The sequence below is a fragment of the Phyllostomus discolor genome, chromosome 8 (genome assembly GCF_004126475.2).
Source record: "Phyllostomus discolor isolate MPI-MPIP mPhyDis1 chromosome 8, mPhyDis1.pri.v3, whole genome shotgun sequence".
NCBI classification, from domain to species: domain Eukaryota; kingdom Metazoa; phylum Chordata; class Mammalia; order Chiroptera; family Phyllostomidae; genus Phyllostomus; species Phyllostomus discolor.
Genome location: NC_040910.2, coordinates 76,308,559 through 76,335,014, shown reverse-complemented (window position 1 = coordinate 76,335,014; position 26,456 = coordinate 76,308,559). Strand labels below are relative to the sequence as shown.

At 55.9% G+C, this 26,456-nt stretch overlaps 4 protein-coding genes across 5 annotated transcripts in view; 2 read left to right on the top strand and 2 right to left on the bottom strand.

The window, feature by feature from the left end:
* The window catches only part of RTN4RL1 (reticulon 4 receptor like 1), a 67,253-nt gene extending 62,716 nt beyond the window's left edge, over positions 1-4,537 (bottom strand). Inside the window, exon 1 of the mRNA XM_028522000.2 lies at positions 4,030-4,537. Within this exon, the coding sequence (XP_028377801.1) occupies positions 4,030-4,042 (13 nt within the window). The 5' untranslated portion in view covers positions 4,043-4,537. The remainder of the gene's footprint in view (positions 1-4,029) is intronic.
* A 134-nt stretch (positions 4,538-4,671) lies between these two features.
* Positions 4,672-18,113, top strand: DPH1 (diphthamide biosynthesis 1). 2 transcript variants are annotated; one of them, XM_036034401.1, is made up of 13 exons: positions 4,672-5,173; positions 10,145-10,297; positions 10,419-10,482; positions 12,022-12,143; positions 12,559-12,716; positions 12,856-12,977; positions 14,502-14,570; positions 14,965-15,121; positions 15,259-15,359; positions 15,877-15,955; positions 16,218-16,358; positions 16,505-16,612; positions 17,253-17,388. In XM_036034401.1, the coding sequence occupies exons 3-12, from the start codon at positions 10,430-10,432 to the stop codon at positions 16,592-16,594; spliced, it is 1,092 nt and encodes a 363-aa protein (XP_035890294.1). In that variant the 5' UTR covers positions 4,672-5,173; positions 10,145-10,297; positions 10,419-10,429; the 3' UTR covers positions 16,595-16,612; positions 17,253-17,388. The 2 variants fall into 2 exon arrangements, with proteins under 2 accessions (XP_035890294.1, XP_028376572.1); XM_028520771.2 differs by lacking the exon at positions 4,672-5,173 and adding an exon at positions 8,063-8,233 and having other exon boundaries at positions 17,253-18,113.
* Positions 16,631-17,922, top strand: OVCA2 (OVCA2 serine hydrolase domain containing). Its single transcript, XM_036034409.1, has 2 exons — positions 16,631-16,961; positions 17,253-17,922. The coding sequence occupies exons 1-2, from the start codon at positions 16,787-16,789 to the stop codon at positions 17,750-17,752; spliced, it is 675 nt and encodes a 224-aa protein (XP_035890302.1). The 5' UTR covers positions 16,631-16,786; the 3' UTR covers positions 17,753-17,922.
* A 2,745-nt stretch (positions 18,114-20,858) lies between the features above and the next one.
* Positions 20,859-23,492, bottom strand: LOC118502342 (protein IQ-DOMAIN 14-like). The gene is made up of 3 exons (XM_036034515.1): positions 23,396-23,492; positions 22,132-22,756; positions 20,859-21,524 (listed from the first exon to the last, which is right to left on the bottom strand). The coding sequence occupies exons 1-3, from the start codon at positions 23,490-23,492 to the stop codon at positions 21,431-21,433; spliced, it is 816 nt and encodes a 271-aa protein (XP_035890408.1). The 3' UTR covers positions 20,859-21,430.
* Between the last annotated feature and the right edge of the window lie 2,964 nt (positions 23,493-26,456).

Here is a 26,456-nt window from a genome sequence, read left to right as displayed (position 1 = left end):
TGGACCTGTGAACTGCAGTGAGGTGTTGGCATGACAGGAACTAAACCAAAACAACGTGTCCCTGCGCTGTCTCAGCTCATACTGGGACACTGAACTGCTTTTCTCGTCTTTCTTTATTCTGGCTACGGTAAGAAAACACATGTGTGGACTTCAATTATTAGCAACTTGCTCTGACTCTCCTTTCTCTTGAGGTGTCCTGGTGCTCTCCGAAAATTCCTCTTCTTGGCTTCTCTTTTCTGGCATAAGGACCAGGAGCTTTGAGGGAAGAAGCAGTCCGGAAGCTCCCACTAAAGAAGCTGTTTTGATGACACCGGCTGCATTCCTTGAGTGGGACAGAGCTGGTCTGGGAAGACTGAAATTCCTTCTGCACCTGCATTTGGCTAAGAAGCCTCATACCTCCCCCTCCCCCCCCCCCCCCCCCCCCCCCCCCCCCCACGCAAGCAGGGCTCTTGCTGTCCCAGCTACACCTCCTCTGCGGCGGAAGGAGGAGTGTCTCAGCTGTCTGTCCCCGGAACACTCCTCCCTCCCCTTCTTCACTGGGGCTGGAGTGGGCCATGTCGCCAACAGCTCCAAGAGACAGAGCCTGCTCACACCTGTTCACACGGCAACTCTCTGGCTGTCTAGAGAACCTCTGGATTCCAACCGACCGAGCATCTGAGCCCCACCGTCCTGTCCTCCTGGTGCCTTCCCTTCTTCCCACAAAGGAAACCCAATCTGGCCACCAGGCCAGCCCATCTGGCTATGGAAACCAAAAGGACAAAATGCATCTTACTGGGTTGCAGGCCTTAATCTAGCTCTTGCTGAATTATTCAGGGATAGCATTAACTTATAAATGAGTGTGTTTGACTGATTTTGTGGTTGATGTACAGATAAATTCTAATGAACGACAGCTACAAGATTTTAAATTATTAATTAGACTGCCACTTAACAAAGCCTACTTGGCACTCTATTTCTTTGCTTAACAAGACAAAAACTTTAAGGTTCTGTATTAGCCCAGAGGCTGTTGATTTGCATTCTGTTTTTATAGCTCTAAAAATGAAAACCATAGATTCTGACCTTAAGCAGGCCACTTCTGGCAAAGCAAAATCCCCAGCAAGATGCCCTTTCTTCCTGAGTGGTACTGGGTGGTGTGAGGCCTCACTTGCCTCTCATCTCAGACCAGAGGTTTGCTTCTCATACCCCTGGCTGTACCAGGGCAGGCCAGGGTATGGAAAAGCTGGCAGGGCAGCTGTCGAAGCCTCCAGCTACCAGCACTGCCAGCAGCAAGACCCACTCGGGGTGCTCTGGCACCGATGTGGGGCTGTGCCTGGCAGAGTCCATTCCTTAAGAGATGCACCACAGCACCCGCTAAAGTGTCCTGCCAGGGGACAGCACCTCACTAGCTGTAACAGGACAACGAGAAATTGCAGAGATGATCCTCATGGTCCAATGCCTACTCTCACCTTCCTCCTCTGAGGCTTCAGACCACTGAGCCTCCTAACTCCACAAAGTGCTCCATTGTCAAGGCCATGAGCCCTGCCCTTTGCAGAAAGGTAAGGCCTTCCCCCAGGACCTGGAGAGGGTTAATTTTTGTTTTCACCTTTCAAACCCTTGTCCAAATCGTAATTGAACTGTGAAACTCCCTTTGGGGCCAGGACCCTCTGCGGCACTCTGCACCTGACAGGCAGGGAAATTGCAATCCACCCTATAACATTTTGTATTGGAGCCCGTAGGAACAATTCCAGAAGCAGAAATGTCCATGGCTACCTCCCTTGCCATTAGCTTCAGGCACACCTTTGGCTTTGGGCAGGTACCTAGGATCCACACTGAGAATCTGAGCGTCCTGCACATGTGTAAAACAGACACAAATCCTAGGGGTCAGATCTGGGGCTGCGGGAGAAAACTGAGCAGGAGAGAACCAAAATAAAAGTCCTTTGCCACGAAATGTCCCAGCACAGGCTCCAGGGCACGGACAGAGCCTTCCCCTTTCTATTTCCCTCAGGCCAACCCAGGTGGAAACTTCTTTGTTGGTAGGTCTCCCACCAACCAAGCTGTGCAGGAAGGGAAAAAATAGCCTTAGCAGAAAACAGGACTGCCAAGCCTCCAGGGCCACCTCTTGAGCAGGGTAAGCGGCTCCCCCTGGGAGCAGACCCCAGAATGCACTGGGCTCATCCCAAGCTGGGCCTCCGGCTGCTAAGGATGCAGAAAAGGCTCCTGGAGGCTGCTCAAGCCTCCCTGGGCACCTCAGCCATCTAAACAAAGTGTGTGGGCTGCTTCATGGCTCATTTCTAACTGCAAACTGCCAAATGACAAAAAAACCCAAAGGAAAATGAGATGTTAAGTCCTCTCCACTATCTCCATCACAGACCTGCAGCCAGACATGGGTGGCCTTTTAAAACTGCCTGGGAAGCCTTCTCCACTGGTGCAAGTTTGCATGCTCCAGGATCAAGTTTCTCAGATTCTCTGTATCAATCACCTCTGTGCAGAGACACTCTGGCCAGCACACTGGTTGCTGAAAAGACTTTTAGTCTCCTTCTGCAGGGACATGGAACTGGTGTGTATCAGTGAAGTGTTTTCTCCAACCAGCAGGAGAGACTTTTCCCACACCAGCTGAAAGGCAGTCATGTCATCATTTCCCCGGCACTGATCGGGCCGACCCACGTGGAGGGCACAAGCCACACAAGTTTGTGAGTATTGACATGACAGGGGTAACCCAGGATCCCGGGTCAGCCTGAGCGAGTGGGGACCATCATACAACCTTCACCGCTCCCAGCGAAGGTGTGATTTCTTACCCCACCTGTCTGACCTACTTATGGGGTCTCTTGTAGCACCCCCACATCCGCTCCTCCCCGGCCGCCTTGAGGCTTGCTTCCCCCTCCTCAGGCCACCTCCCCCTACCGGTTTTCTCCTTCTCCATCCTACTGTGAGGTCAGAATCCTGTGCTTACGACAACTCGGCCTGTTGCCATGGAAACAGGGGCGGATTAAGGCTAGAGCGCGGAGCGCAGGGATCAGGCCCCTCCGCTACCTGAGCTCCCGCTTCAGCCGGTTTCCGCAGGGTCTGGACTGCCCGCCGCAAGCGCCGCGGCTCGCTGGCCTCCCGGCTCCGGCCAGAGACTCCAAGGAGGGGCGGGTCCCGGCGGGAGTGGAAGGCCACCCGGACTTGGGAGGGGAAAGAGGCAGACTCAGAGGTCGGGACAGCGGGTGGCGGGGCCCACGGGCCCAGAGCACGGTCACCTGCCCTCCCCGGGCCCCACTACCCGCTCCCCGCGCGGCAGCCACGTGGGGGCGCGGCGGGATTTCCCCAGCGCCCGCGCCAACTTTGCAGCGCTCGGCAATGAGCCGGGCTGCCGGAGGGTAGTGGTCAAAGGGCCAGATCTCAAGTTCAGCCTGGCACAGGCAGCGCACGCAGCTAGCACGGCCTCCGCCTTCACATCTCTCCACTCCAGGAATAGAGAAAGTTTGAGGAAGCGGACATTAGGCTCTAGCCATCGCCCTTGACCGGTGGATGCCCGGAGCCTGGAGACCAAAGCCGAGCTGCAAGGAAGGTGCCGGCGTCCGGGCTCCACCTGGGAAGGTAGGGCGCGCAACGAGCGCCCGGGCCGCTTGGTGACTGACCTATAGCTGCGCTGGAGCGCGGGTTGGACGCGGCCCCCCCAAAGCAGCAGAAGCCGGCGACGTGTGCCCGCGCAGGGAACTGAGCCTGCAAGTGCAAAACTTTGTAATGGCAAAGCAAAGGTCCCAGGAGGCCGGCACCCTTTCCATCACCGGACAACTTACAGTGGTCTCGAAATGACCTCGCCGAGCCTCATCCCTAGGCCTGGTCGCTTGATCCACGGGGCAAAACCCGTGTCTCGCAACCAACCACCGGCCGGGGCTGAGCTCTAGCAAGCCATCCCCCAGTGGTACGTCCCTGCAAAGCCCTCCAACCCTCCGGGAGCTGCTTCCGGGCCGGAGCCCCCGGCATCAGGCAGCTTTCCGGTGGCTCCAAGGCTCGCGGCTCTGCCCTGTGCGCATCCAACTCCAACTTGCCCCTGAGGCTCCAACTCACCTTTGCGAAGCATGTTGGCCGCGGGTCCGCCACTCCGAGGTCGGCCTAGGCGCGCTCCCTCCCGGGGTCTGGATTCAAATCCTTAGGCGCTGGCCGCAGCTAATCCGAGCGCGTCGAGGCGGGGGCAAGCCGGGGATCCGCTTGTGCCCGGCGGCCCGGCCCCGCAGGGGCATGATGAGCTTTAGCCCCGCTCAGAGGGCACCGGCGCCCACCAGCAACCGTGGCGCTCCCCGGCAGCACTGCGCGCTCGCTCAGCTCCGGGACGAGCGTCTCGCTCCGCGAAGCCGGCGGCCTGCTTCTGCAGCCCAGAGCACTTTGAAGGCGGTTTTGAGGGGGGACGCCGCCCCCTGGCCGCGGCCCCCTCCTTTCCGCCCCCTCGGGCCGCCGCCGCGGCTGCTGCAAAAGGGCGCTCGCATGCAACGCGGAGCTCCGCGGAAAGCGCCCGGCGCGCGTTTGCAGGACCGAGTGTTCGGCGGAGCGGGGCGCCTCCCTTCCTCCCCCCCAGCTTCCCCCACCTCTCCTCCTCCCTCCCTCCTTCCCTCGCTTGCTAGCTCCCTCCCCCTCGCTCCGCTCCCCGCCCCCGCTCACGGAGCGCCTCCCATACAAAATTTATGAAAGTGCTCTCAGCTCGCGGTGCGGAGTGCCGTCCTATTCCCTGGGCAGCGGCGCTCAGCCGTGCGGCGCCGCCTCCCAAGGTGTTTTCGCTGCGCCCGCCCCCGGAGACGTTCCTCCACCCCGGTCCGTCCAAGTACCTGCCCCAGCCCCGCGGCCGGTCTCGTCTGACCACTCGAAAACCCCTCCCGGGCCCCGTGGGCTCCCCAGAGCTCTCACCCGCAGCCCAGCCCCCGCGCGTTCGCCCTTCGCGGATGGAGGTCACCCAGCCAGGCGGCTGGAAGCGTGCACTCCGCCGACCGGCTGGGACAAGACGACCGCCGCCCAGAGCCCTCGATCACAAGTCCGCACCCCTGCCCATCTCCTCTTTGGACGGTTCCTCCCAGCCCGGGACGGCTCCGACGGACCCTGTCGCCTCTCACCCTGACATTATCTTTTTTGGGAGGAGGTGTGGCGTGCCCCCAGGCGGCTCTAGACCTCACGGCAAGCATTCTAGGAGGCCCAGTTGCAAACCCTACAGAGAAGAACCAAGGTGGGGCTCAAGTGGGTTATTTCCGCCTAGGGGGCCCTCTGATTTTTCTTGAACTATACAGACCCCACCAGGGGCTTCGTAGGAAACGGAGGAGGCACCGCCTAGAAAGCAGGTCCCGCAGGGGGCAGGCAGGGCTGAGCGCTGGGAAGGGTCGGGCGAGCCAAGATCCTGGGTGGAGGCCGGCACCCCCTACTGGCCTCAGATAGACGGGTCCTGGAAGAGGAAAAAGAGTGGGCTAAAGAACTCATTCAACACATTTATTGAGAGTCTATCATGTGTAGGGCACTATTATCCTTGGGACTTCAGTCAGTGAAGAAGATAAGGTCCCCCCTACCTTTGTGGAGTTTATAGTCTAATAGGAACCCAATGGGGAAAGTCTACATGAGATGGTGCTTGAAAGAAAAACAATTATTCTGGAGCTGACGTGAGGGAATTAGGGAAAGCTCTCTGAGCAGGTGACGTCTAAGCGGAGATATAATTGAAGTGAGAGAATGAGTTGTGTGATTCGTTGGAGAAAAACTTGGCATGATAGGAAGGTCAGAGAGACCTGTATCATTCATTCACTCACACATGCACTCGCTGCCCTGAGCTTGGGTGTGAGCTAACTGTATATAGACTTGGATTTCCAGAAGCTTGGGGAAGAAAGACCCACAAACCATCTTAGAGCATCACAGGAGGAGATACAAAGTGTGGGACAGGGCCCCGCTAGCTCTGTAGCTGGGTGAAGGACCACCAAGAAAGGCGTCACAGAAGAGGTACCACTTGGGCTAGGTCCCGAGGGCTGTGTTCAACAGCCCTCAGGAGAAAGGAGGGCTTTTCTTCTTCTGAAGAGAAAGGCCACTTCAGTCAGGAGAGAATGTGCAAATGCTTGGAGGTGAGGAAGTAACCTTGTTCTGAAGATCAAAAAGATTGACCCATCTTGGGGTGGGAACAGGACGTGAGGCATCCTTTCTCTTAGCCTTGACCAGCTGTGGGGCTGGACTGACCCCCACCCTGTCTAAGCCCTGCCAGGTTGACACTGCAGCTGAACTCACCCACACAGAGAACTTGCAGAGGCCCTCTGCCAGTAAACCAAGGCCCATGGAAGCTGATCCATTTGCTCAGCAGATCAGGGCTAAACTGTCAGCCCAAATCGGGGTGGTTACTCCTCCTGCCACCACCCCATGTGTCCCTGCCCCACAAACCCCAGCATCTTAGGCAAAGTTGGCTGGAGCTGGGCGTGAGTGTGAGAAGCAGAGTTATTTCAGCTTCAGGAGGGCTGGGGTGGGGGTGACTGTAGGCGGGTGTTGTGGTGTAACGTGGGGGTGCACCCTGCCCACTTTCTTGTCAGGCAGTAATTACTCAGACTGCTGAGTAATTCAGGCAGGGAGACCCCCACAGACAGATGGAGGTGTTCTTGGACCAAGTTCAATAGCAGCCCCCAACGTTTTGCACTGCAGGGTCTTGAAGGACATGCTCCCATCTGTCTTTGATGTCTAGTTCTCCTAAACATCATCTGGTTTACTAATGGGGGCCAGGAAAACTCATTTTGCACAGAGGCTGTTATATGAGAATGGGCTTCCATTATCAACAGGCCCCACCTCTACCTCTGAAAAAGCCCTAAGGGGCAGGGTGTCTGCTAAGGAGCAGACACTGCTCTGCCGGAGCCAGTCTTTTCCCCCTTGGAATTTATAACTGCAGCCAGAGTTAAAGCTGCCCACAGGCTGGACCTTAGTGTTGTGAAGCCGGAGGAGCTGGACTCAGAAGTGATATCCTTGGGGAGCCAGAGAAACTGGGGGAAGATGGGAAAGTCCAGGCTGAACTGCATTGAGGGGAGAGGTGTGTTCCTGGGACCCATGTTTGGCCACATTCCTGCTCAAAGTTGTGACTGTGTTAGGAGAGTGTGAGCCAGTGACCCAAGGAGCAGAACGCTGATCCCTTCTGGTCCTCCCCTCCGCAGCTCACTCCCCTCCCTGCCCAGCCATCCCTCCCTCCTCTCTGGACAGCCTCCTAGGTAAGGCCAGTCCCCGGCTGCTTGTTTTTCACTTCTCTCTGCACCTTAATTAGGAGTTTCCAAGCTGAGAGGGCCTCCAGGGGAGCCTGAGGCCACAGAGCTGTCTTAAAGGGCCAGCTGTGCTCACATTACCACTGCAGAGAGGGGAAGATGGTGCCAGAAGACTGGGTGGACAAACGGCCCTGTGGAACTATTGCTCTTTGGGGCAGACCCTGCTGAAGGCCAGTCCTGAAAGTAATTTGATCTTCCAAAGGTCAAGGCTGTTTCACTAGCCGCTCTTGCCTTTCCTTTGGGATCCCAGGATCTCAGGCCACTAAGCGGGAGAAAGTCTACCCTAGGCCTGAGGGGCAGCCTAGGCAGGGCAAACGCCAGAATCCGAAGGTTTAGGGAGTCTGCGTCCTTGGACTACCCGTTGTTCACAGGAAAGCGCCCTCAAGCGCAGGACCTTCCCCTGGTATCAGTTTCCCACATGTGATCCTTTCACACTGTGGGTTTGAAAGGTGGTGAGGGCGCAGCGGCGCTCCGGAAATCGGCATCAAGACTCGATCTGGAGCTGGGCAGGGAGTTCTGTCCCGGGCGGCCGTGGGGTTCGCCGAGATAGGGAGTGTGGCCCCACCCACACGCATCCACTGCTTTTACCAGGAGGGGAGGTGGGGGGCGGAGCAGAAAGACGTGGTGGTGTCTCTAATCACAGGACTCCGCCCGCAGAAGTCCGGCAGGGTGTGGACAGGTAGGGGAGCTCGGGTCTGGGAGTGCCAGGTTCCGGTCGGCGGGGAGGAGGAGAGGACAGGGTCGCCAGGGGAGTGTAACCGCGGTCGTTCGGGACCGCTAGGGGCTCTCGCGAGTCCCGACCTTGCGGGCTGAGATTGGCCCACAATAGCCCCGCCTCCTCCGTCTCCTTCACTGTCCCCGCCCCTCGCTGGCCCTTCCGCGAGCGACTGAGATGGCTGCGCTCTCCGCGTTCTTCTAGGGCTGTCTTTTTGGTCCCCACGTGGGCAGGCCGGTAATGGCGGCGCTGGTTGCATCCGAAGTGGCGGAGCCGGGAGGCCGAAACGGCCCTGGCAGAGGTGGGTGCTACAATGCAGTGGCCTCTGGACCTTGCATCTCGTGGTAGGGCCCCCAACTTAGAGACAAGTCCAGCCCCCTTTCTCCGCCAGACCTGGAAGGCCCCGCCGTCGGTGGCTCTGTGCCGCTGTCACCGGAGCCTGGGGGACCGGTCTTTCTTCAGTAGATTTAGGGCTCGATCCTGAGCATCCCCTTCTAGGAACTTGCAGTCCTTAAGCCGGAAACGTTGTACCCCGCCTTGGCCAGCAGACAGACGCATGAACACTCACGGGAAAGACGGTCCCGACTGGGAGGGAAGGAGCCAGGAGTTTTTGCAGCGGGCATTCCACAGTGGGCTCGCTGGGAGTGCTTTCAAGGGAAGGGGCAAGTGGTTTTAATCACCAGGCACTTTCTGAGCGCACATGAATACCAGGCCTGTGGAAGGTGCGGGGACTAGACTGCAGCCTTGCCCTTGGGAACCTCACAGTCTTCCGGGGAACACTGATGTAAACAGAAGATTTATCCACGTGATAAAAGGAGGAGGCACCTACTGACCCTTGGGATAAATTGAGCTGCTAAGACTGCCAGATAGTGCAGCAACCACAAGGGACGTAGATCTGCGAGAGTAGCTTCTTTCTGTGAGGGGTTCAGAGATACTCGGCTGGTTGTTCCAAGGCCTTTGAAACAACTGAACAAAACCATAGCAGTGGTAACATTACAAATCTGGCCTCGGGGTCCCAGCTGGCCATGCTAATTCTTCACTGGCAACATCACCACCACTGTCCCACCCACCTACTCCCTCCAACGCCCCCCCCCCCCCCCCCCCCCCCACCAAGGATCAAGTCTGGGAGGATCCTGCCTATCATAGTAAGGGACCCTAGCAGAAGTTCTGGCACATAGTATAGGTTCAATCAATATTTGTTAAGTAAATTAATTTCTTGCCACATTCCCAAACTGTCTGGCTCCTAAAGAGGTAACTAGGGCCCTGGCCAGGTGGCTTGGTTGGAGCATCATCCCATACACCATAAGGTTGTGGGTTCAGTCCCCAGTCAGGACACATACCTAGATTGTGGGTTCTATCCCCAGTTGGGGCATGTATAGGAGGCAACTGATGAGTGTTTCTCTCTCTCTTCCTCCCTCTCTCTAAAATCAATAAACATATCCTTGGGTGATCAAGGGGTTGTAATTATTTAGATATCTACATTTGCCCCCATTACACTACTGCCCTCTAAAGGTTGAGGCCACTTTTCTGTCCTTACCTATTTGCCCACAGTCTGACTAGATTGTTCTTTCCATCCTTACCCAGGTAGGAAGCGGGGTGGAACAATAGGACAAGGGAACTTAAGTCAGTTAAGTGTTTGGTTTTATTTCCTTTTTAAATGAGAAGAGGGGAGAGTGCAGGAACTAACCAGTGTAGACATAATCAGTGTGCTCAAGTAAGGAAGGCAGTCTAAAATTAGCACTTAGAACAGTTTGCTGACAGATTCTTACTAGGACCTCAGAACCTCAAGGTGTTCTCAGGTAGGGGGAGGGGGGCCATTCTCCCAGAATACTTGGGATTCCTTGGCTCGTGGTTTTTCTTCAGGATTGTTCTCTATCAAGGAGCAGTTGTATGGATTTGTTTTCCATTTGCTCCTCAATTCAGTCCACTGGTGTCACCTCTGGTCTCCCAAGGTAAGGTGTGAACCATACCCCATTCATGAGCATGAGTCTGATTTACAGTAATCTCACAACATGGAAATTAATTGTGCAGGTTTCTTCCTGGCTTAATGTGTTTTCTTTCCAGCTTCAGGGTGAACTCAGTGGGGAAGATGACAGGGCCAAGCCCCAACACATCTGGGATCTGAGACTGAAATATAAGTAAAGCTAGTAGTTTAGCTGGGTGTGGCTGTGGTGTCAGCTGGGTACTGACTGGGGTCTCAATGTTTATCTAGGTCGAGCCCCTCGGGGCCGCTTGGCCAATCAGATCCCCCCTGAGATCCTGAACAACCCCCAGCTGCAGGCAGCCATTCAAGTCCTGCCTTCCAACTATAACTTTGAGATCCCCAAGACCATCTGGAGGATCCAGCAGGCCCAGGCTAAGAAAGGTGAGCCCCCAAGCTTTGAGCTGGGGTGGGGGTGGAGAGGTTGCCTGGCCAGTTAGGGGCAGTGACCTCATTCCAGCCTTTTCCCATCCTCCTGCTTTCATGTCTCTGCCTTGTCTTGCAGTGGCCTTGCAGATGCCTGAAGGCCTCCTCCTCTTCGCTTGCACCATTGTGGACATCTTGGAAAGGTGAGGCTTACTTAGGGCACTGGAAAGGGAGCTGGGCTGAGATCCCATGCCCATTACTGCTTTGCCTGTTGACCTCATTCTTTCCTTCTGGACTTCTGCCTTCAACCATAGACACACAAAGAGAAAAAAAAACACAAAAACAAAATTAAGATAGAGCAGGTGGTGGGGCCTGAGGAGGAACCTAGGAATCCTCAGTACTGATCCTGGAATGGGCTGAGTAGTCAGCGCAGGATCTGGCTAGGGGGAACCTTTTTTTCTGGCACATCTTAGGGAGTAGGGCAAAAGGGGGCTTGGCAGGGGAGAAGTACCTTGGAGATGGTATTCAGTTCCTCTACCCCCTTGTCTGTTTCTTCAATACAATGAGCCATCCTTGGGGGGTGGGGGTGAGTGCTCAGCCATCTGGTTCCATCAGAGGAACGAGGAGAGGGAATGGAGAAAGGGGAGGTCATCTCGTGATGGGAACCTCCCACTCCCCTGCTGCTGCCCTTCCCTGACCCTGCACCCTGCTCCTCATCCTGCTGCCACAGACTCACTTCCCGTTCCCACCCTTTTGCCCCTTAGGGATGCTCTCTGGGGCTTGGGCCAATTTGCATACATTTTAATCTATAAAAAATTAAGTACTCAGGCTGACTCAGACGGCTGGGCTGCATTCTAAGGAGCTGAATAATCTGCTTCTGTGCAACCTGATTTGGGGATGGGGGAGGAGGGGTTGGGGGGTGACTGGCAACAGTCCAGCTTTCCCCACCTTGCTCCCAGGAGAAGCATAGGGAGACCCCAGTCACTGAAATGAGATACCTGACCGAGGGGTGGGTCTCTCAGGGAAGAGCTGGTCCTCTGCTCCATTCCTGAAGTAGGTTCAGGGGGTGAAGGGTCTTCCCCACACACCCCCATCCCACAGTGATTCAGGCCTGGCAGCAGATCCCATGGCAATGTGCTGGCCGGAGCCCACTGTTCCTGACGCATGAGGTGTGTGGGCGGTGCCATGTGCTGTGGGGGAGCTGTGCATGGGGGCTCCCATCCTGGGCACAGAGGGCCCTGACTAAGGGTGAGGAGGTAGCGGGGGTCTGGGCATCAGGGAGGCAGTCGTGCCCACATGTGCATGCCCACGTGTCCCACAGTGCCAGCATGTGGGGGCAGGCGCCTGTGCGCTTGTGTGCATGCTCACTGCTCTGGGTGGGATGAGTCAGGCCATCAGGGGTCTGCGTTTGGCCCCGTGTACACCAGTCTGAGATTTGGGGGTTCCTCTTGCAGCCTGAGCCTGAGCAGAGGAATCAGGGTGCTACAGAGACCATCCTCTGGTTCAGGAGCTGCTGCCAGGGCTGGAGGAGGTGGCAGCTGGGCTCCTCTTCCTCTTTGTTGGCTGGCAGAAGTGGTAGTTGCCTACCCAAGGGCTTGGGAGAAGTAGGAAGAGGGCAGCTGGGCCCCAAGGTACTTCCCCAGGGTGAGGTCTCTCTTCCACCTCACTCCTTGTATCACTATGGGGGAGGTGCCTCAGGGCCCAGTTCCTCTCTCCCTACCTCTTCATTGTTGCCCCCACAGGTTCACAGAGGCTGAGGTGATGGTGATGGGTGATGTGACCTATGGGGCTTGCTGTGTGGATGACTTTACTGCAAGGGCCCTGGGAGCTGACTTCCTGGTGCACTATGGCCACAGCTGCCTGGGTATGGCGGACCAGGACACCTGGACCCTGGCAGGGCTGGTAGGGAGGCAGGACTTCACACTGGTTCTCATCACAGTGCCTTGTCCTGCTTGTGGGCATGAGGTCCTCCTGGTTTCTGGGATGGTCTCAGCCTTCCTGTTCTTTCCTTTGGATTTGGTTGCCTTGGAAACCATGCTGCTGTCCCAGATGCGGGTGTTTGGAAGCCTGTTGGTGGTGTAGCAGACTGGGCCCCCAGCCAAGTGATGGAGAAGGAGCTTCTCAGGGACCTGTGACCTCCCCCCTACCCCGCCACCACTTCCTTCTATCCCTAGCCTGAAGCCACTGGTCCTGGCTGTTCAGAGACCTTGACCTAGGCCACGCCCTCTGCCCCTCCTGCCTTCCAAAAAAAAGTCTCCTGAACTCTTCTCTCCTCCCAGTTCCCATGGACACCTCTGCCCAAGACTTTCGGGTGCTGTATGTCTTTGTGGACATCCGGATAGATACTACCCACCTACTGGACTCTATCCACCTCACCTTTCCCCCAGGCAGTGCCCTCGCCCTGGTTAGCACCATACAGTTTGTGTCGACCTTACAGGTATGTGGATAGACAGCAGCCAGTCTGCCAGCTATTTCTGGGTCCCCCTCTGGGTGCTGCAGGCTGGTCCTCTGGCCCTGGCTCTCCCTTGCCCCCGCCCCGCATCCACTCAGCTTTCCTTCTCCCGTTTTCCCTACAGGCAGTTGCCCAGGAGCTGAAAGCTGAGTATCGTGTGAGTGTCCCACAGTGCAAGCCCCTGTCCCCTGGAGAGATTTTGGGCTGCACATCCCCCTACCTGCCCAGAGAGGCAGAGGCTGTTGTGTAAGTGATAAAGGGGGGTGCCAGTTGTAGAGATGTAAGAGTGTACCCTCGGAGCCTAAAACTCCTTAACCATTCGCTCAAGGTCACCCTGCAAGATGGAGACCAAACAGGTTTTCTGTTTCCCTCTCCAGTGCTCTGTCCACCATCCAAAAGTCTGTGCCCAAGGTGAGGCAGGAATCAGAGAGCCTGATAGGGGGCTGAAGGTGGGCTAGAAATGGTGGGAATATAATTGGAGAAGATGGATGGGCACACCCAGGCTGGAGCCCCATTAATTTAGCATCCGGACAGCTAACAAGCAGGAGCAGCGTGTCTCCTGCTGCCTAATTATTTTAGGTAATGGAAATGCTTAATGTTGTGTGAATGTAGCCAGCCTCAGAGCCAACAGCTCCCAGCTGGGACTGGGGAGGGGAGCCCCGTCCCCAGCTAATAGCAGGAAAAGAGGCAGGGGCACTCCCCTGACTGAGCCCCACCTTTGGGGCTGCGATGCTGGTGCCCACAGGCCTCGCTGTGCCCACACAGACACCCTTGCCCGTGGACAGGCCCACATCAGGGCCGTCCCCAGCCCTGACCTGGCAGGCCTGCTTCCCAAGTGACATTTCCCTTGTGCCTGTGCCTGTGTGACTGAGCTTTCAGATGCCTACCCATGGGGGCTGCGATGTGTGTGGTGGAGGGAGGGATACCCCGAGTGTTAGCCATTCATCAAAATTCGGTGTGGTTGCACAGAGAAGGAGCTGCCGTGGCGGATTGTCTTTCATGCTCTGGCCTCTTCATCTCTAGGACGGTACTATTAGAGGTGGTGTCTCCCAGGGCATGCTGGGTACAGCCTTCCGGGAGTTAGGCCTAACGTTGAGTCCCAAACATAGCGCTTAGTAGTTGTGACTTGGGCAAGTTTCTTAACATCCCTGAACCTTAGTTGTATCTTGTAAAATGGGATCACTGTAGGTAGCTTGGAGGGTTATTTGATAGGACTGAATGAAGTCATACATGCCAGGTACTTAGCCCAGGCCAGTGCAAAGAAGGCAGAATTCCAATAAACAGTAGCTATTGTCACAACTCAGGACCTGGACCCAAGAGGGAGGGAGGTAGTTAGGTATTTAGGACAGAGAGTAGCCAGTGTATACCCTGAAACCTCATTTACAGCATGGATGACTGACTACTGCCCTTGTCTGCATTGAGCGAAGGAGAATCTGTCCCCGGACTTCCAAGTTAGGATCTCCACAGCCTGGAGTGGCCTTACCTGGCCCCAGACATGCCTTTACTCCTCCCCCAGAAGGTTAGGGGATGGGGGCATTCTTAGATTCTGCATAACTGGAGGGGCTTTATGGTAATCCAACTCAAACTCCTTGTTTTACCAAGTTTACTGTGTGAGAAAACCAAGACCTCAGGAGGTGAGATGACTTGTCCCAGTTCACACACAGGTGGTAGTACAGCCAGCCAAGAACTCAGTCCTCTGAACCCCAAGGCAGTGCCTGCTTCTGCTGCTGCCCCTCCCACACTTACCGCCTCCTTTCTACCCCCCTGCAGATATCTTGGAGATGGCCGCTTCCATCTGGAGTCTGTCATGATTGCCAACCCCACTGTCCCTGCTTACCGGTATGGGCTGACCAGCTAGGGAGAGGGTGGGATTCTCTGCCACTGAGGTCCTCAGTCAGCCAAAACCTCCTCATTCTCTGGCTACTTAACAGCCCCTAGCCTTAAAAATCTGACGTACTTGGGTCCTGAATCCGGATATCGAACCAAGGGCTGCTGCTGCAGAGTACCCACCCATCCCCTGGGATTCACACAGATATCTTAAAACCTTCCACTCTTGCCTGCTCCAGCTGTGGGACTGATCTTCCCAATGATAATCCACACTCTTGCCTGTGTTCATAATTACCTGCATAGAGCCTGAAGGTTCAGGAGACTAAGGGGCTGAGTCAGGGGGCTGTGTGTACAGCCCAAGTCCCATGAGTGGCTATCACTGTAACCCTGACAGCTTTTTTTCCAGATACGACCCATACAGCAAAGTCCTATCCAGAGAGCACTATGACCATCGACAAATGCAGACTAACCGCCAAGAAGCCATAGCCACTGCCCATTCAGCTAAATCCTGGGGCCTTATCCTGGGCACTCTGGGCCGCCAGGGCAGCCCCAAGATTCTGGAGGTCAGAGGGCTTGGGATGGCCTTTGGAGGAGGGGACTGACTGGGAAACCCAGTGGGAAGGATCAGTAGGCTGAGGAACTTAGCCTTGGCAGCTTGGTCATGGTGACTCCAGGTCCGCCTCCCTCTCTCTGCCAACAGCACCTGGAATCTAGACTCCAAGCCTTGGGACTTCCCTTTGTGAGGCTGCTGCTGTCGGAGATCTTTCCCAGCAAGCTTAGCCTGCTTCCTCAGGTAGACGTGTAAGTTTCCCCACCTTACCGACCTAGCTAGGGCTATCTAAGAAAGTTTAGAAGCTGGTTCCTGCCCAGCACATATCGAAGGCTGGAGTCAATGGGGAATTGCTTCCATGATCATGAAATTGTGATGTTTACAGAACACTCATCCAGCAGGGGCCAGGTCATACTTATTCTGACTCGGAGCTCGCAGGCAACTGCAACGTCAAAGTGGTTCTGTGTGAGATGAGTGGGAGGGGTGGTTGGCATCTGTGTGGTTCCAGGCACTAAATTTGATTCTGGGGATACTATCACAAAGGAGCTGCCCAGGCCCTGCCCTCTGAAGGCGTGTAGTCAGTGGAGAAAACAGGAGAAGAGAAGCAACACTATTGTGTTATTCTAAACAGAAGTAAGTTCCAGCCTTTACTTCAGAATTCATAGTAAGCATTCGCTGGGTGTGTTGGGGACATAGTCACGTTCTTCACCTTGCTGCCCAGGAAAGGGGGAAGTCCTCCCTGGAGTCTGACCTGACTTCCCTTCACAGGTGGGTACAGGTGGCATGCCCACGCCTGTCCATTGACTGGGGCACAGCCTTCCCCAAGCCGCTGCTGACACCCTATGAGGTAACACCAACATTTGAGAGAGTGGGCTCTGTACCTGGTTCTGGGATCTAAAGTGGAGTGGGGTAAGTGGGCAGCACTTAGTTACAGCTGAGCCACTTCCTAGCCAGGTGGCCTTGGGCAAGTCTCTTAACCTTTTTGAACCTGACATTTCCTCTGTGGTATGCTGAGAATAGAACCTTCAAGGGTCCCTGTGAGGATTGCATTAAATAATGCTGTGCAGAAAAATATTGGCAAGTGTTATTGTCCAGTTTTCCTTCCTTAGGCGGCGGTGGCCCTGAGGGACATTTCCTGGCAGCAGCCCTACCCCATGGACTTTTATGCCGGCAGCTCGTTGGGTCCCTGGACTGTGAACCACGGACGGGACCGGCCCGCCCAGGCCCCGCGCCGGCCTGCGCTGGGGAAGGTAGGCGGGGACTCCCAAGGAGGGAGGACCGGTAGCTCCCTAGCGACGCGAGCTGTGGCCGCCGCCACGCGGCCACTACGGGAAATGCACGAGAGGGATGGAGGACGCCGTAGAAGCCTGATCCTGACCGAAGTGTGCGACCTTAGGTGCAGGAGGGGCCCTTGCGCCCTTCTCCAGACGTGACTTGCGAAGGCTGCAGCTGCAGAGATGAGAAGGTGGTGCCACTTGCTCCTTGAGACGCTCCTGGGTCTCAGGTATCCGCCCTGCTTTGGCTGCGCCTTACCCTCCCGCGTTGTCAAGGGAACGCCCGCTAGCTCTGAGGCCCGCCCTTCACTTTGGTGCTGGCATTTGGTCCCGCCCCCTTGCGTAATTCAACTTCCTCTCGGGGAAGGGCCGCTTCCGTTCTCTCTGGCGCGCGGCCTAGCACTATGGCGGCCCAGCGACCTCTGCGAGTATTGTGCTTGGCTGGCTTCCGGCAGAGCGAGCGGGGCTTCCGCGAGAAGACCGGAGCGTTAAGGAAGGCGCTGCGGGGCCGCGCGGAGCTCGTGTGCCTCAGTGGCCCGCACCCGATCGTGGACGCAACGGGCCCCTTGCCGGAGTCCGGTGAGAGGAGTCTTGTCCCGGAAATGCGCTACGAGTCTTCTCTATCTGGCCTCGTCTCCGTAACACCCTCAGCACCCCCTCACCCTGTATCCTCACTCATTCCTCCCACCCTCCCAGTTCATTCTGCACATATCCGTCATTTCTGCCACCCCAGCCTTCCAGATTTCCACCTTAATTTGTACCGCACCAACATTCCTCCGTGCCATTCAGTTCCCAAGCTCACTTTCCCCAGACTTTGTTCTCTCTCCTTCCCTTTGCCCTAACCCCTTTCTATCTCCCATATCACTGTAGGGCCCTGCCCTCCAGAGGAGCAGCTTCGAGGCTGGTGGTTTTCAGAACAGGAGACAGACGTTTTCTTCGCACTAAGAGAGCCCACAGTGTGCAGAGGTCTGGAGGAAGCACTGGGAACGGTGGCACAGGCACTGAACACGCTGGGACCTTTCGATGGGCTCCTCGGTTTCAGCCAGGGGGCTGCGCTAGCAGCCTTTGTGTGTGCCCTCGGCCAAGCAGGCGATCCCCGCTTCCCCTTGCCAAGGTTTATCATCCTGGTATCTGGTTTCTGTCCTCGCGGCCTTGGCGTCCGGGAATCCATCCTGCAGGGCCCCTTCTCACTGCCTTCACTCCATGTTTTCGGGGACACTGACCAAGTAATCCCCCGTCAGGAGAGCATGCAGCTCGCTAGCCGATTCACTGGATCCGTCACTCTTACCCACTCTGGTGGCCACTTCATTCCAGCAGCTGCACCCCAGCGCCAGGCCTACTTTAAGTTCTTGGACCAGTTTGCAGAGTGAAAGATCAACAAATGCCTGGGCTCCCATATCCCCCTTCCCACCCCCAACTGGGACACAGAATTTGGGGTGGCCTCTGTGATCCCTGCCCTCCCCTTTTCCCTACCCTGGAATCTCCACTGTTGTTACTGTCCCTCACCTTCTCCAGTTAAGAAACATATCAATTCTTAAAACTCATTATATAAGCCCAGCTATGCACTCAAGAAAATGGGGAGCAGGAGGCCTTAATGGACTTGTACCTTGGCATCTGGTACTGCCAACATGGAAAAGGCCAGTGGATCCCTGAATGAGTGGAGGTTGACATGGAAAAAGCAGGAGCTGGCACCATTGTGACTGCCACAAAATAAAGTGATTTAGATTTTGAGCGTCTTTCTCCTGATACAGGAAAAATAAACAAATTTCCCAGCTGCACTGCCTCCAGGGCAGCACCAGACAGAGAGGTGTTTCCAGTTAGAAGCCCCCAGGAGAGGCTCATGTATGTGTGCACATACACACACACATTTTTGGTGGAGGTCTTCAGTACCACTCTGAAGGAAGGAGGTCTTGCTGACTGAACCAGGTAAGGATTTATATCAGAAGTTCTAGGAAAAGTTACCAGAAAAGGCTCTGCCTGGATCACACTGAGCCGAGGCTGCTTCCATCATGACCCCCGACAGTTGTGTGCTGGCTTTTTGTCAGACCCTGGCTTCTCGTGTTCTCTGCTTTCTCCTCCATAACCTTTTTGGCTCCTGTGAACTATGAGCTCAAAGGGCAGGATGATGACAAACCTTGGATGGAGGCCAAAGATAGAGGAAACCCTTTTCCAGACTTGCCCCCATTTGCAGAGTTTCTGAGATTGATGCTCCACCGCAGTGGTCCCAGCCAAAGCCTGAATAGCCCATTGGGTTTGTGATTGTTTCTAGGTACCCCAAAGCCTGCCCGCTTTAGCCATTTCCCTACTGTCAGCACCCCACCTTCTGCCCCTGCTGCTCCCTAACCTCAGCCCTACCTCCACAGGCTCACCAACTTGTTCCTCTTCTTGAACATCCAAACAGACCCTCTCTATGCCTCAAGCATGGTTGCCCCCAGGAATTTAAGTCAGAGTAGAAACTAAGTTTGGGGGTGCAGCACAAACACTCTAGCCCATCCTGAGACAACGAGAATAACAGTCCTTAAATTACCCCAAATTCTGAGTTCTGCACTGTAGACAGCAGCTGTCCAAGATAATTTTTTTTTTAAAGCTGGAGTTACCTGCTTAGACTGACCCAGTTTACTGGGTTTAGGACCTTTATAGCAGAAAGTGAAGGTGCAAAGAAAGTTCTTTGCCACAGTTCTCTGGCTCTCCCTCATCTTGGTGTATTTTTATTATTTTTTTTTATTGTACTTACTTTCTTTGGGGGGGGGGAGAAAGGGAGAGAAACATCGATCAATTGCCTCTCTGCACCCCAACCAGGGACCAAACCTGCAACCCAGGCTGGGAATCAACTAATGACCCTTTAGCTTTGTGGGATGACAACCAATGAGCCACACCAGGCAGGGCCTTGCTCTTGTGTAAAAGGGTCTCTTCCTTGGTAAAAGGTGGAGAGTCTAAAATGGACTGACTGACTTCTACAGACCTGTTGGATTTGGCCCATACAATTTTAGAAAAAATTGGACTTACGGAATTTAAACTTTTAGTAATTTCACACAAAAATTAGGATTCCTGGCTTCTCTGGAAATAAGCAGTTCAAAGTGGATGCAGTGGCTCTGCAGTTCCGGGTTCATGAGCTCTCATGGTAACCACAGGCTGGCCCTGTAGCAAGGTCCCAAGGGGTGAAAACGATGGCTTGTGTACCACAGCTACTGATACTTGGGTTATTGTGAAGGTTGAAAGAGAGAGGGGAAGATAATTGAAATGAACTTTAAGCTGGGGCTTAAAGTTAGAAGGACGAAGGTACATCAGAGCAGCACTGGGTGCAGCAGCAGCAGCATGCCTGGGATGGGACTTTTCCCCAAGAATCATAAAATCCCCCTGAAGGGGCAGGCCATGTGATCCACTGGTTCCAAGTGAGATACCATCACCTGGCATCATGCTCTCCAGGAACAGCTGAGAATCCTAGGGGGGGTCTGTATGCAGCCCCCCCAGTCCCCCACCCACATACAAAGATTCTGTGGACTGTTTGCATCTACATCATGTTAAATCTTGGATTCCTGGACCAAACTCTAGGTCTACTGAGTCAACAACCACTGGGACCTAGGAATCTACTTTGACAAGCTATCTGGCTATTTTCATGCAACATGACATTTGAAAACCACTGCTTAAGAGAGTAGAATGTAAGTCTCTGTTAATGTTATTTGATGAAAGCCTGCCATGTGATTCTCAGGCACTCCACTAGGGAGGGGGAGCAAGCTCTCAACAATCATTGATCTAGCATTTTTAGTTTATAACCAAGGAAAAGGAGATCCAGAGGATAGAAAGGGCAATACTTTCTATTTATTGAGTGCTAACTATACCAGTCATTGTGATAAATAGAGCTTTATAGTTGTCTAATTTAATCTTCACAACTGAGGTAGATACTATTACTAACTTTACAACTGAGAAAACAGGTACAGAGAGGCTAAGTAACTTACCCAAAGTAATTTCAGATTCAAGAGCGCTCATGATTGACCTTTACTAGTCATTGTTTTCTCTGCTGCCCCATAGCAGGTGATCAGAGGCCACCGCTCATTACTTTTGGGCTAAGTGTCTTCTCCGGGCCTCACCTCCCTAATCCATAAAGTAAGTTGAGGGTGGGGTGCATTAAATGATTTCCAAGATACTAAAAAACTCTTAACATTGTACAGTCAGTCTTCTGGTTATTTTCCCCTCTGTCCACCTTCTCCAGATGGGGTCCAACCGCAAAAGACTTGGTCTCTTCAAGAACATCCCTGCATTTGTCTTACCTACCTTTCACTCCATTTTAGATTCCTAAAGCAATTGGAAGAGTCCCTTGGCAAAGAACCTCTCAACAGCCCCAGTCCCAGAGGTCCTGCTCAGACAGCAATTGAGAATCTTAGGAGGCCCCGTCCCTTGTTCACTCTGCCTAACTGTCCAGACCTGAGGTCTCCCCAACACCCCCCCCCCTCACAAAGACATAGTAGCCTAACAGAATAGTACTTAAGAGCAAAATAGTATTTTGTGGCTTTAAATGGTTTCTACTTACATTATCCTATTTGATCCTCACATCAGGCTTGCCCAAAAGGATCATCTCATTTTACAGAAAGCTCAGAAGCTAGAAGCGACACAGCTCCTTAAGTAACAACCAGTTGGTGACAAAGCCTGGTTGGACCGCCTGCTTCGTAGTGCATGCTCCCACCTACGTGCACTGCATCTGCCTGTGATGTCCGCTGGATTCCAGAATCAACTGCATTTTGATATGTGACCCCAGGGTCCCTGGGTGGGAGGAAGGCAGCACATGAGCACCCACTAGCTGTGAAACCGGCACCAACTGTCTTAGAAATTTAGAAGAGGAAGGGGTAAAAATAAATTAAAAATTAATGAAGAAAAGGAGGGGGTATGGAAAGGTAAAGACAAAAATTGGATTAATTGTTGGCAGGGCTGGGTTGCATTAATCATTCCCAGTACTGTCCCTAGGGAAGTCCTGCACCCAATACCCAACAGTCAGCCCCTGCCGTAGGTGACATTGGTGGTGGTAGATGACCTACACAACGTTTTTGGAGAGGTCATTGCTCACACTTCACTGGCACAATAGGCCCCCCTGATTCACTCCCCCTCTTTAGGACTAATCTGAGATAGTCTCCAATTGGGATCCAGCACCTAGAGAGAGACTGAGGGGAGGATGTTGATAGGTTCAGACAACACTTCCTGGGCCTGGTTAACTTTACAAGCCCACTGGCTTTCTGAGGTTTGGGAACCTTCCTTATCCTACATGGTTCAAAGGAGCAGAGTGGGGAGAGGAATGAAGGGAGGCTGCAACTCCATTAGAAAATGGGTTCAAGATTTACTCTTTGCCCTCTGCCTACTCAGCTAACGGTTCTCGGAAGAATAAGATTGTGGCATATTTAGGAAAACTTTCCTCTGTCTCCCCACTTCAGTCCCCAGGAGGCAAACATTTTGTTCTTGCCTCAGGGTCGCAGCCGCCTCCCTCCCACAGAGGCCCTAAAAAGGACCCAAATTTCATAACTACCCCTTTTCTTGCCATCCCCTGTCTGCAATACCTTGGCTAGGAGAACAGAACAGTCACTGAGCTGGATGGGCAGAGAGCTCCGCTCACACGCCACTTCCTTCTCTGCTTGGGTGGAAGCACCGCCATTAGACCCTGGAGGAGCCCGTCTGCCTGCGCCAAAACTCCCGCCACCCCCGCAGACACCTCGAATTTTGACTCGCCTCCCCCGCCTCCTCTTCCTCTTGGTCTCCTCCTTACTGGGTTGGCACTGAGCGGCGTGGCGCGGCGCGTGGGCGTGCTGCGGGGCGACCATGGCTGTAGACTGTTACCTCCGGTTCCCACAGTAACAATCGAAAGCCACGGTTGCCCTGGAGACGCGGGGGCGGGGCGCGCGGCAGCTCCAGTCGGGCTGACGTAAAGACTGCTATTGGGGGGCGGGGGCGGCGCACGCGGCGGCGACCCAGCGCTGCACTGCTTCGGGGCTGTGCGGTGTGTGTGTGGGCCAGCCGCCCCTCGCAGCCCCTGGGGACCAGGGAAGGGACGCCTGACAGCGGAGCTTGCTCTGGATCAGCACCGCGGACAGCGGCGGCGCGATCTGCGAGCGGGGCGGGGGACCCCAAGGGACAGAGGGGCCGGGGGCGGGGCAGGTGGCCGGGTCCGAGGTCCTGGGGCGGGGCCAGGCGTCGGTGGCCGTGACTGGAGACTGTTACTGAGGGTGGCCCGGGCAGTACGCAATCTACAGCCAAGGTGCCGGCGCGCTGCCCGCGGAAGGAAGGGGTGCAGGGGAGTGCCTCCGTCACCCGCAGCTGGGGGCGCTGCTGCTCTTCCTCCCCCGCGACTCCCGCCTTTCTCCGCCCCAGCGCTCGCGGACAGGCACGCGGCCCTTGACGTCAAAGCCCTGTGACGTCAAAGATGTCCCCGCTGAAAGACACTTCCGGTGGCGTGGGTGGGGGTGGGGCGGGACTGTCTTGCCATGGCCCCGCCCCCGCCTGGTCCTGAGAGGACAGCTCCTCACGCAGAGGCGGGAGGCTGTCGCTGTGCTTGTGAATCGGCCGACGGGACAGGACACAGAGGCACCAGCCCGGCGGGAAGGGGAAGGGGTATCCCGGCTGAATGCGAGGGGGAGGGTCCCAAGAAATCCGCAGCCGGTGCCTGGCTCAGCCGGGGCAGCGAGGCTGAGTCACCGCGCTGCGGGGAGCGTTAGGAGGGGGTGCGTCTCCTGAGGCGCCAGCATCTTCACCCCACTTTCTTGGGGGGGATGGCGCGGGAACCCCAGGAAACGCCGTGGGGACTCTGGGGTCCGTCCTCTGTTCGACGTTCTTCCGAAGTGGCCGCTTCTCCATCAGGGCAAGTGCTGCAGAGTGTTCTGTGTACGCCTCCGGCCCGGGCTCCACGAGCTGCAAGGGAAACCTCGCCCCAGCCCCGTCCACAGCCCCACCCCATGGGAGCCCCCCAGCCTGCCGCTGTCCTCGCTTCCCTCCTGTCCGTGTCTGTCGCCTGTCGGCCAGTTAGTCCCGCTTACCTGTCCGGCTGCGTCGCGCCAGCGCCCGCTCGCCTCCTGCAGCCCGGCTGGCGCCGCGGCTTTTATAGTCGCGCGTAGTACTCGTGCGGCGGCTCATTCATGCAGCCGGCTCCTACACACTGACGCGCTGCCGACGTCAGCAGGGAATTTAGGAAACGGGAAGAGGCGCTATTTATAGTGGCAGGGGGGGTGGAGACCTAGGCGATGGGGAGCTGGGAGGGGGAGGCGGGTGCCCGGAAGCAGGAACAGGGAGGGGGAGCCCGCGCCCCTGTTCCAGTCTACGAGGGGCCCGCAGGAGCGCAGCGTCAGGAGGTCGGATAGCTCCCTTACGTATCTGTTCACTTTGGGACACCTGGGGCGCAACCCTTGCCCCTGCCCCGATCTTCCAAGGTCCTCATCTGTAGTCCCTCCTCCCACACCTCAGCTCCTGGACCCGACGGCTCTGTGGCGTCACAAGGTGCCCCTCGGCGGCACCCCAGTGGCCATGAGGTGTCATCACCCTGCGGGGGGGGGGGGCAGGAAAGGGAGCTGGACCCTCGGAGAGCAGCATCTAGGGCCGTGGTGTAGGGAGTGGAGGGGAGAAGAGCAGGGGAGGTCAGGGGCCTTGGAAGTCTTTGTAGGAGGAGGCTGGGCCTGGAAGGAATGCCCCGGGGGGGTGGAGTCAGGGTACCATCGGTAGCTGGAGACCCGAGGCAAGGCAGAAAAATTGAGTAGAGTGGCTTGGATTCCGCGGATATGAGCAAGGGGAGTCCTCTGTGGGGAAGTTGGGCAAAAGGGGGCAGGAGAAGGGGAGTGAGAGGAAGAGGAGCCAGGAGAACAGGTCGGCAGTGTCCGTTTCAGAGCCTGGCACCTAACAAAAGGAGTTTAGGACCCATTTGTGGAATCACGGACATTGGCAGAGCTCATGTGAGGGTGGTAATGAGTGAAGGAGACCAAGTGCTCAGCAGCAGCAGCAGCTGCTTGGCGGACAGGGTTCTCAAGGGGGTGACAGAGCAGGAACCACCTCCTGGAGGGCAGAATTGGCAGGAAGTGGACATGCCCTGCGGGGCAGAGTTTCTCTGGACAGGAGCAGGGAAACGAATGGTCTTGGCCCAGCCGACCTCCATCAATTGGGACCGACTCTAAGTGAGGCGGGGGAGTGTGTGAGAGAAGTTGTGTTGGGGTGGAGAAGGGACAGCGCCAGGCCAGAGCAGGTGCAACCGGGTGGGGGGAAAGGTCAAATGAAATCCCCAGGGGAGCAGCAGCTAGGCTGGGGTCTGTGAGACCTGCCCACTTAGATGTAAGGACAGCTTGGGGCAGTGAGTTAACTTGGAAAGCCGGTTTCTGGAAAGAGTGTTAAAAACATGCACAGTGGTCAGAGGAGACACGGGGGTGGGTTACAGTGGACAGACTTTGCTTTGCAAAAGACACACAGGGCTAAGGGACTCCTGACGGGGCTGGGATCTGGCCCCGTCCAGGGGATAAAATATAACAGCGGGAAAGAGGTCAGAGAGGCCCTTCAGACCCCTTGGGATCTAGACACCCTGAGTTCTTTTTTGCCTCCTGGCTTTGTCCCAAAGGTTATCCTCTCCAGAAATGCCTTCCTGCTTGGGGGAGAACTCCTATTCACGCATCGAAGCCCAGCTTTAAGAGCACTTCCGAAGAGCCTCCCTGTCTCCCTCTAGCGCTCCATTCACTTTTCCCTCTCAGCCCACAGCAGGTCCCTCTGCCCACAGGGGCTGCAGCTCGGGAGTCCCCATTTTCATTCTTGGAACCCTACCACTTCCCTATTGAGGGTACCACGGGGAGACAGAAGAGAAGATCGGGATAAGGTTGACCCAGAACACGGAGTAGAAACTGGGTGCGGGCAGACTCAGAACGCGGTGGGAGTGAGAAGGACCTGCAGAGACCAGGAGCCGCCCCCTGGGCTCCGAGGCCATGAAGTCTCCAGCAGAGGAAGAGGAGTCTCTGGGGGGCTACCGAACCCTTGGTGTCTGTCTGGGACCGCGAGTGGCCTCGCTGGCGTCCCCTCAACAAGTGACTCAGCCACTACCTCTGGGAGGGACTTGGGGGGCTGACGACCGCACCCGGCGCGGCAAGCGCGGTCCCCACCCGCCCAGCAGCCCTGAGTGGTTGCTAAGCTCTCCAAGGCCTTCGGAGAGAGGAGATCTGGGCGAACCTCACTGGTTACTATGGTAACTCTGCGCCCCAGCCTCTCCCGCCACAGCTGAGGGAGGCGCAGCCAATCATAAGCTGCAGATGGTCTCGGAGACCCACTCCCACCCTTCGCGTGTGGGCGGGGGTCAGGAGGTGGGGGAGGAGGCGGAGCGTGGGCCGCGGCGAGACCTGGTGCTGCTACCAGCCCCGTGCGGCTGCTGCGCCGCGCGGGAACACTTCCGGAGTAGCCCCGCGAGTTCCCGCGCGCCAGTGCCGGTCCGCTCCCTCCCAGAAGGGGGGGTCACTTGCCAGAACCTGGCCTTCACGTGGGGTGCGGGACCTTGCTTCCGCAAGGCTGCAGGCCCTCCTGTCCCGTTCCTTTTGGGTCGCTGGGTTGGAGGCGACGTCGTCTAATCGGGTCCTTCAAAATGGCTCACTTGGGCAATCTTCGGGCGGGAGTCGCTTCGCCAGACCCCCAAGAGGTGTTGTTCAGACATTCCCAGTCGTATACCCTGGGGTCCCTCCAGAGACCAAATTCAGGGCGAGCTGTTTGGGAACCCTTTCCCCCAGGTTCACGGAGGGCTCTACGTGGCAGTCCCCGGGAGTATCCCAGAGAGTCAGGACTCCCGGGAGAGGTCAGCTGTGTAAACCTCTCAGGGTCTGTGCAAACATTCGCGCTCACGGGTGTCAATACCTGAGAGGATCTGGGTACAAACGGGCTTATTCTCTGCATAGCTAACCCATGTGTTTGAGTGAGGGTGGGTGTGCTTGGGGGTGGGTAGAAATAGCCCCATCCAGGCACGTCTAAGGAGATCTTGTCTATTTTCTTCTTCCTTAGGATTTTCGTAACCTCTTTCCCACCATCTACTGTCACCAGAGTCTCTTCCTTGAGGGCAGGACTTTTCCGAATCGGGGCAATGAATCT

Coding starts and splice junctions, on each gene's coding strand:
- LOC118502342 (XM_036034515.1), bottom strand. CDS start 23,492: ATGAGCCGCCGCACGAGTACTACGCGCGACTATAAAAGCCGCGGCGCC. Junction 22,757..23,395: donor GGCGCGACGCAGCCGGACAG/GTAAGCGGGACT, acceptor TTTGACGTCAAG/GGCCGCGTGCCTGTCCGCGA. Junction 21,525..22,131: donor CGCCGCTCAGTGCCAACCCA/GTAAGGAGGAGA, acceptor GTCTCTCTCTAG/GTGCTGGATCCCAATTGGAG.
- OVCA2 (XM_036034409.1), top strand. CDS start 16,787: ATGGCGGCCCAGCGACCTCTGCGAGTATTGTGCTTGGCTGGCTTCCGG. Junction 16,962..17,252: donor GGGCCCCTTGCCGGAGTCCG/GTGAGAGGAGTC, acceptor ATATCACTGTAG/GGCCCTGCCCTCCAGAGGAG.
- DPH1 (XM_028520771.2), top strand. CDS start 8,173: ATGGCGGCGCTGGTTGCATCCGAAGTGGCGGAGCCGGGAGGCCGAAAC. Junction 10,483..12,021: donor ATTGTGGACATCTTGGAAAG/GTGAGGCTTACT, acceptor TTGCCCCCACAG/GTTCACAGAGGCTGAGGTGA. Junction 16,359..16,504: donor GCCGGCCTGCGCTGGGGAAG/GTAGGCGGGGAC, acceptor GTGCGACCTTAG/GTGCAGGAGGGGCCCTTGCG.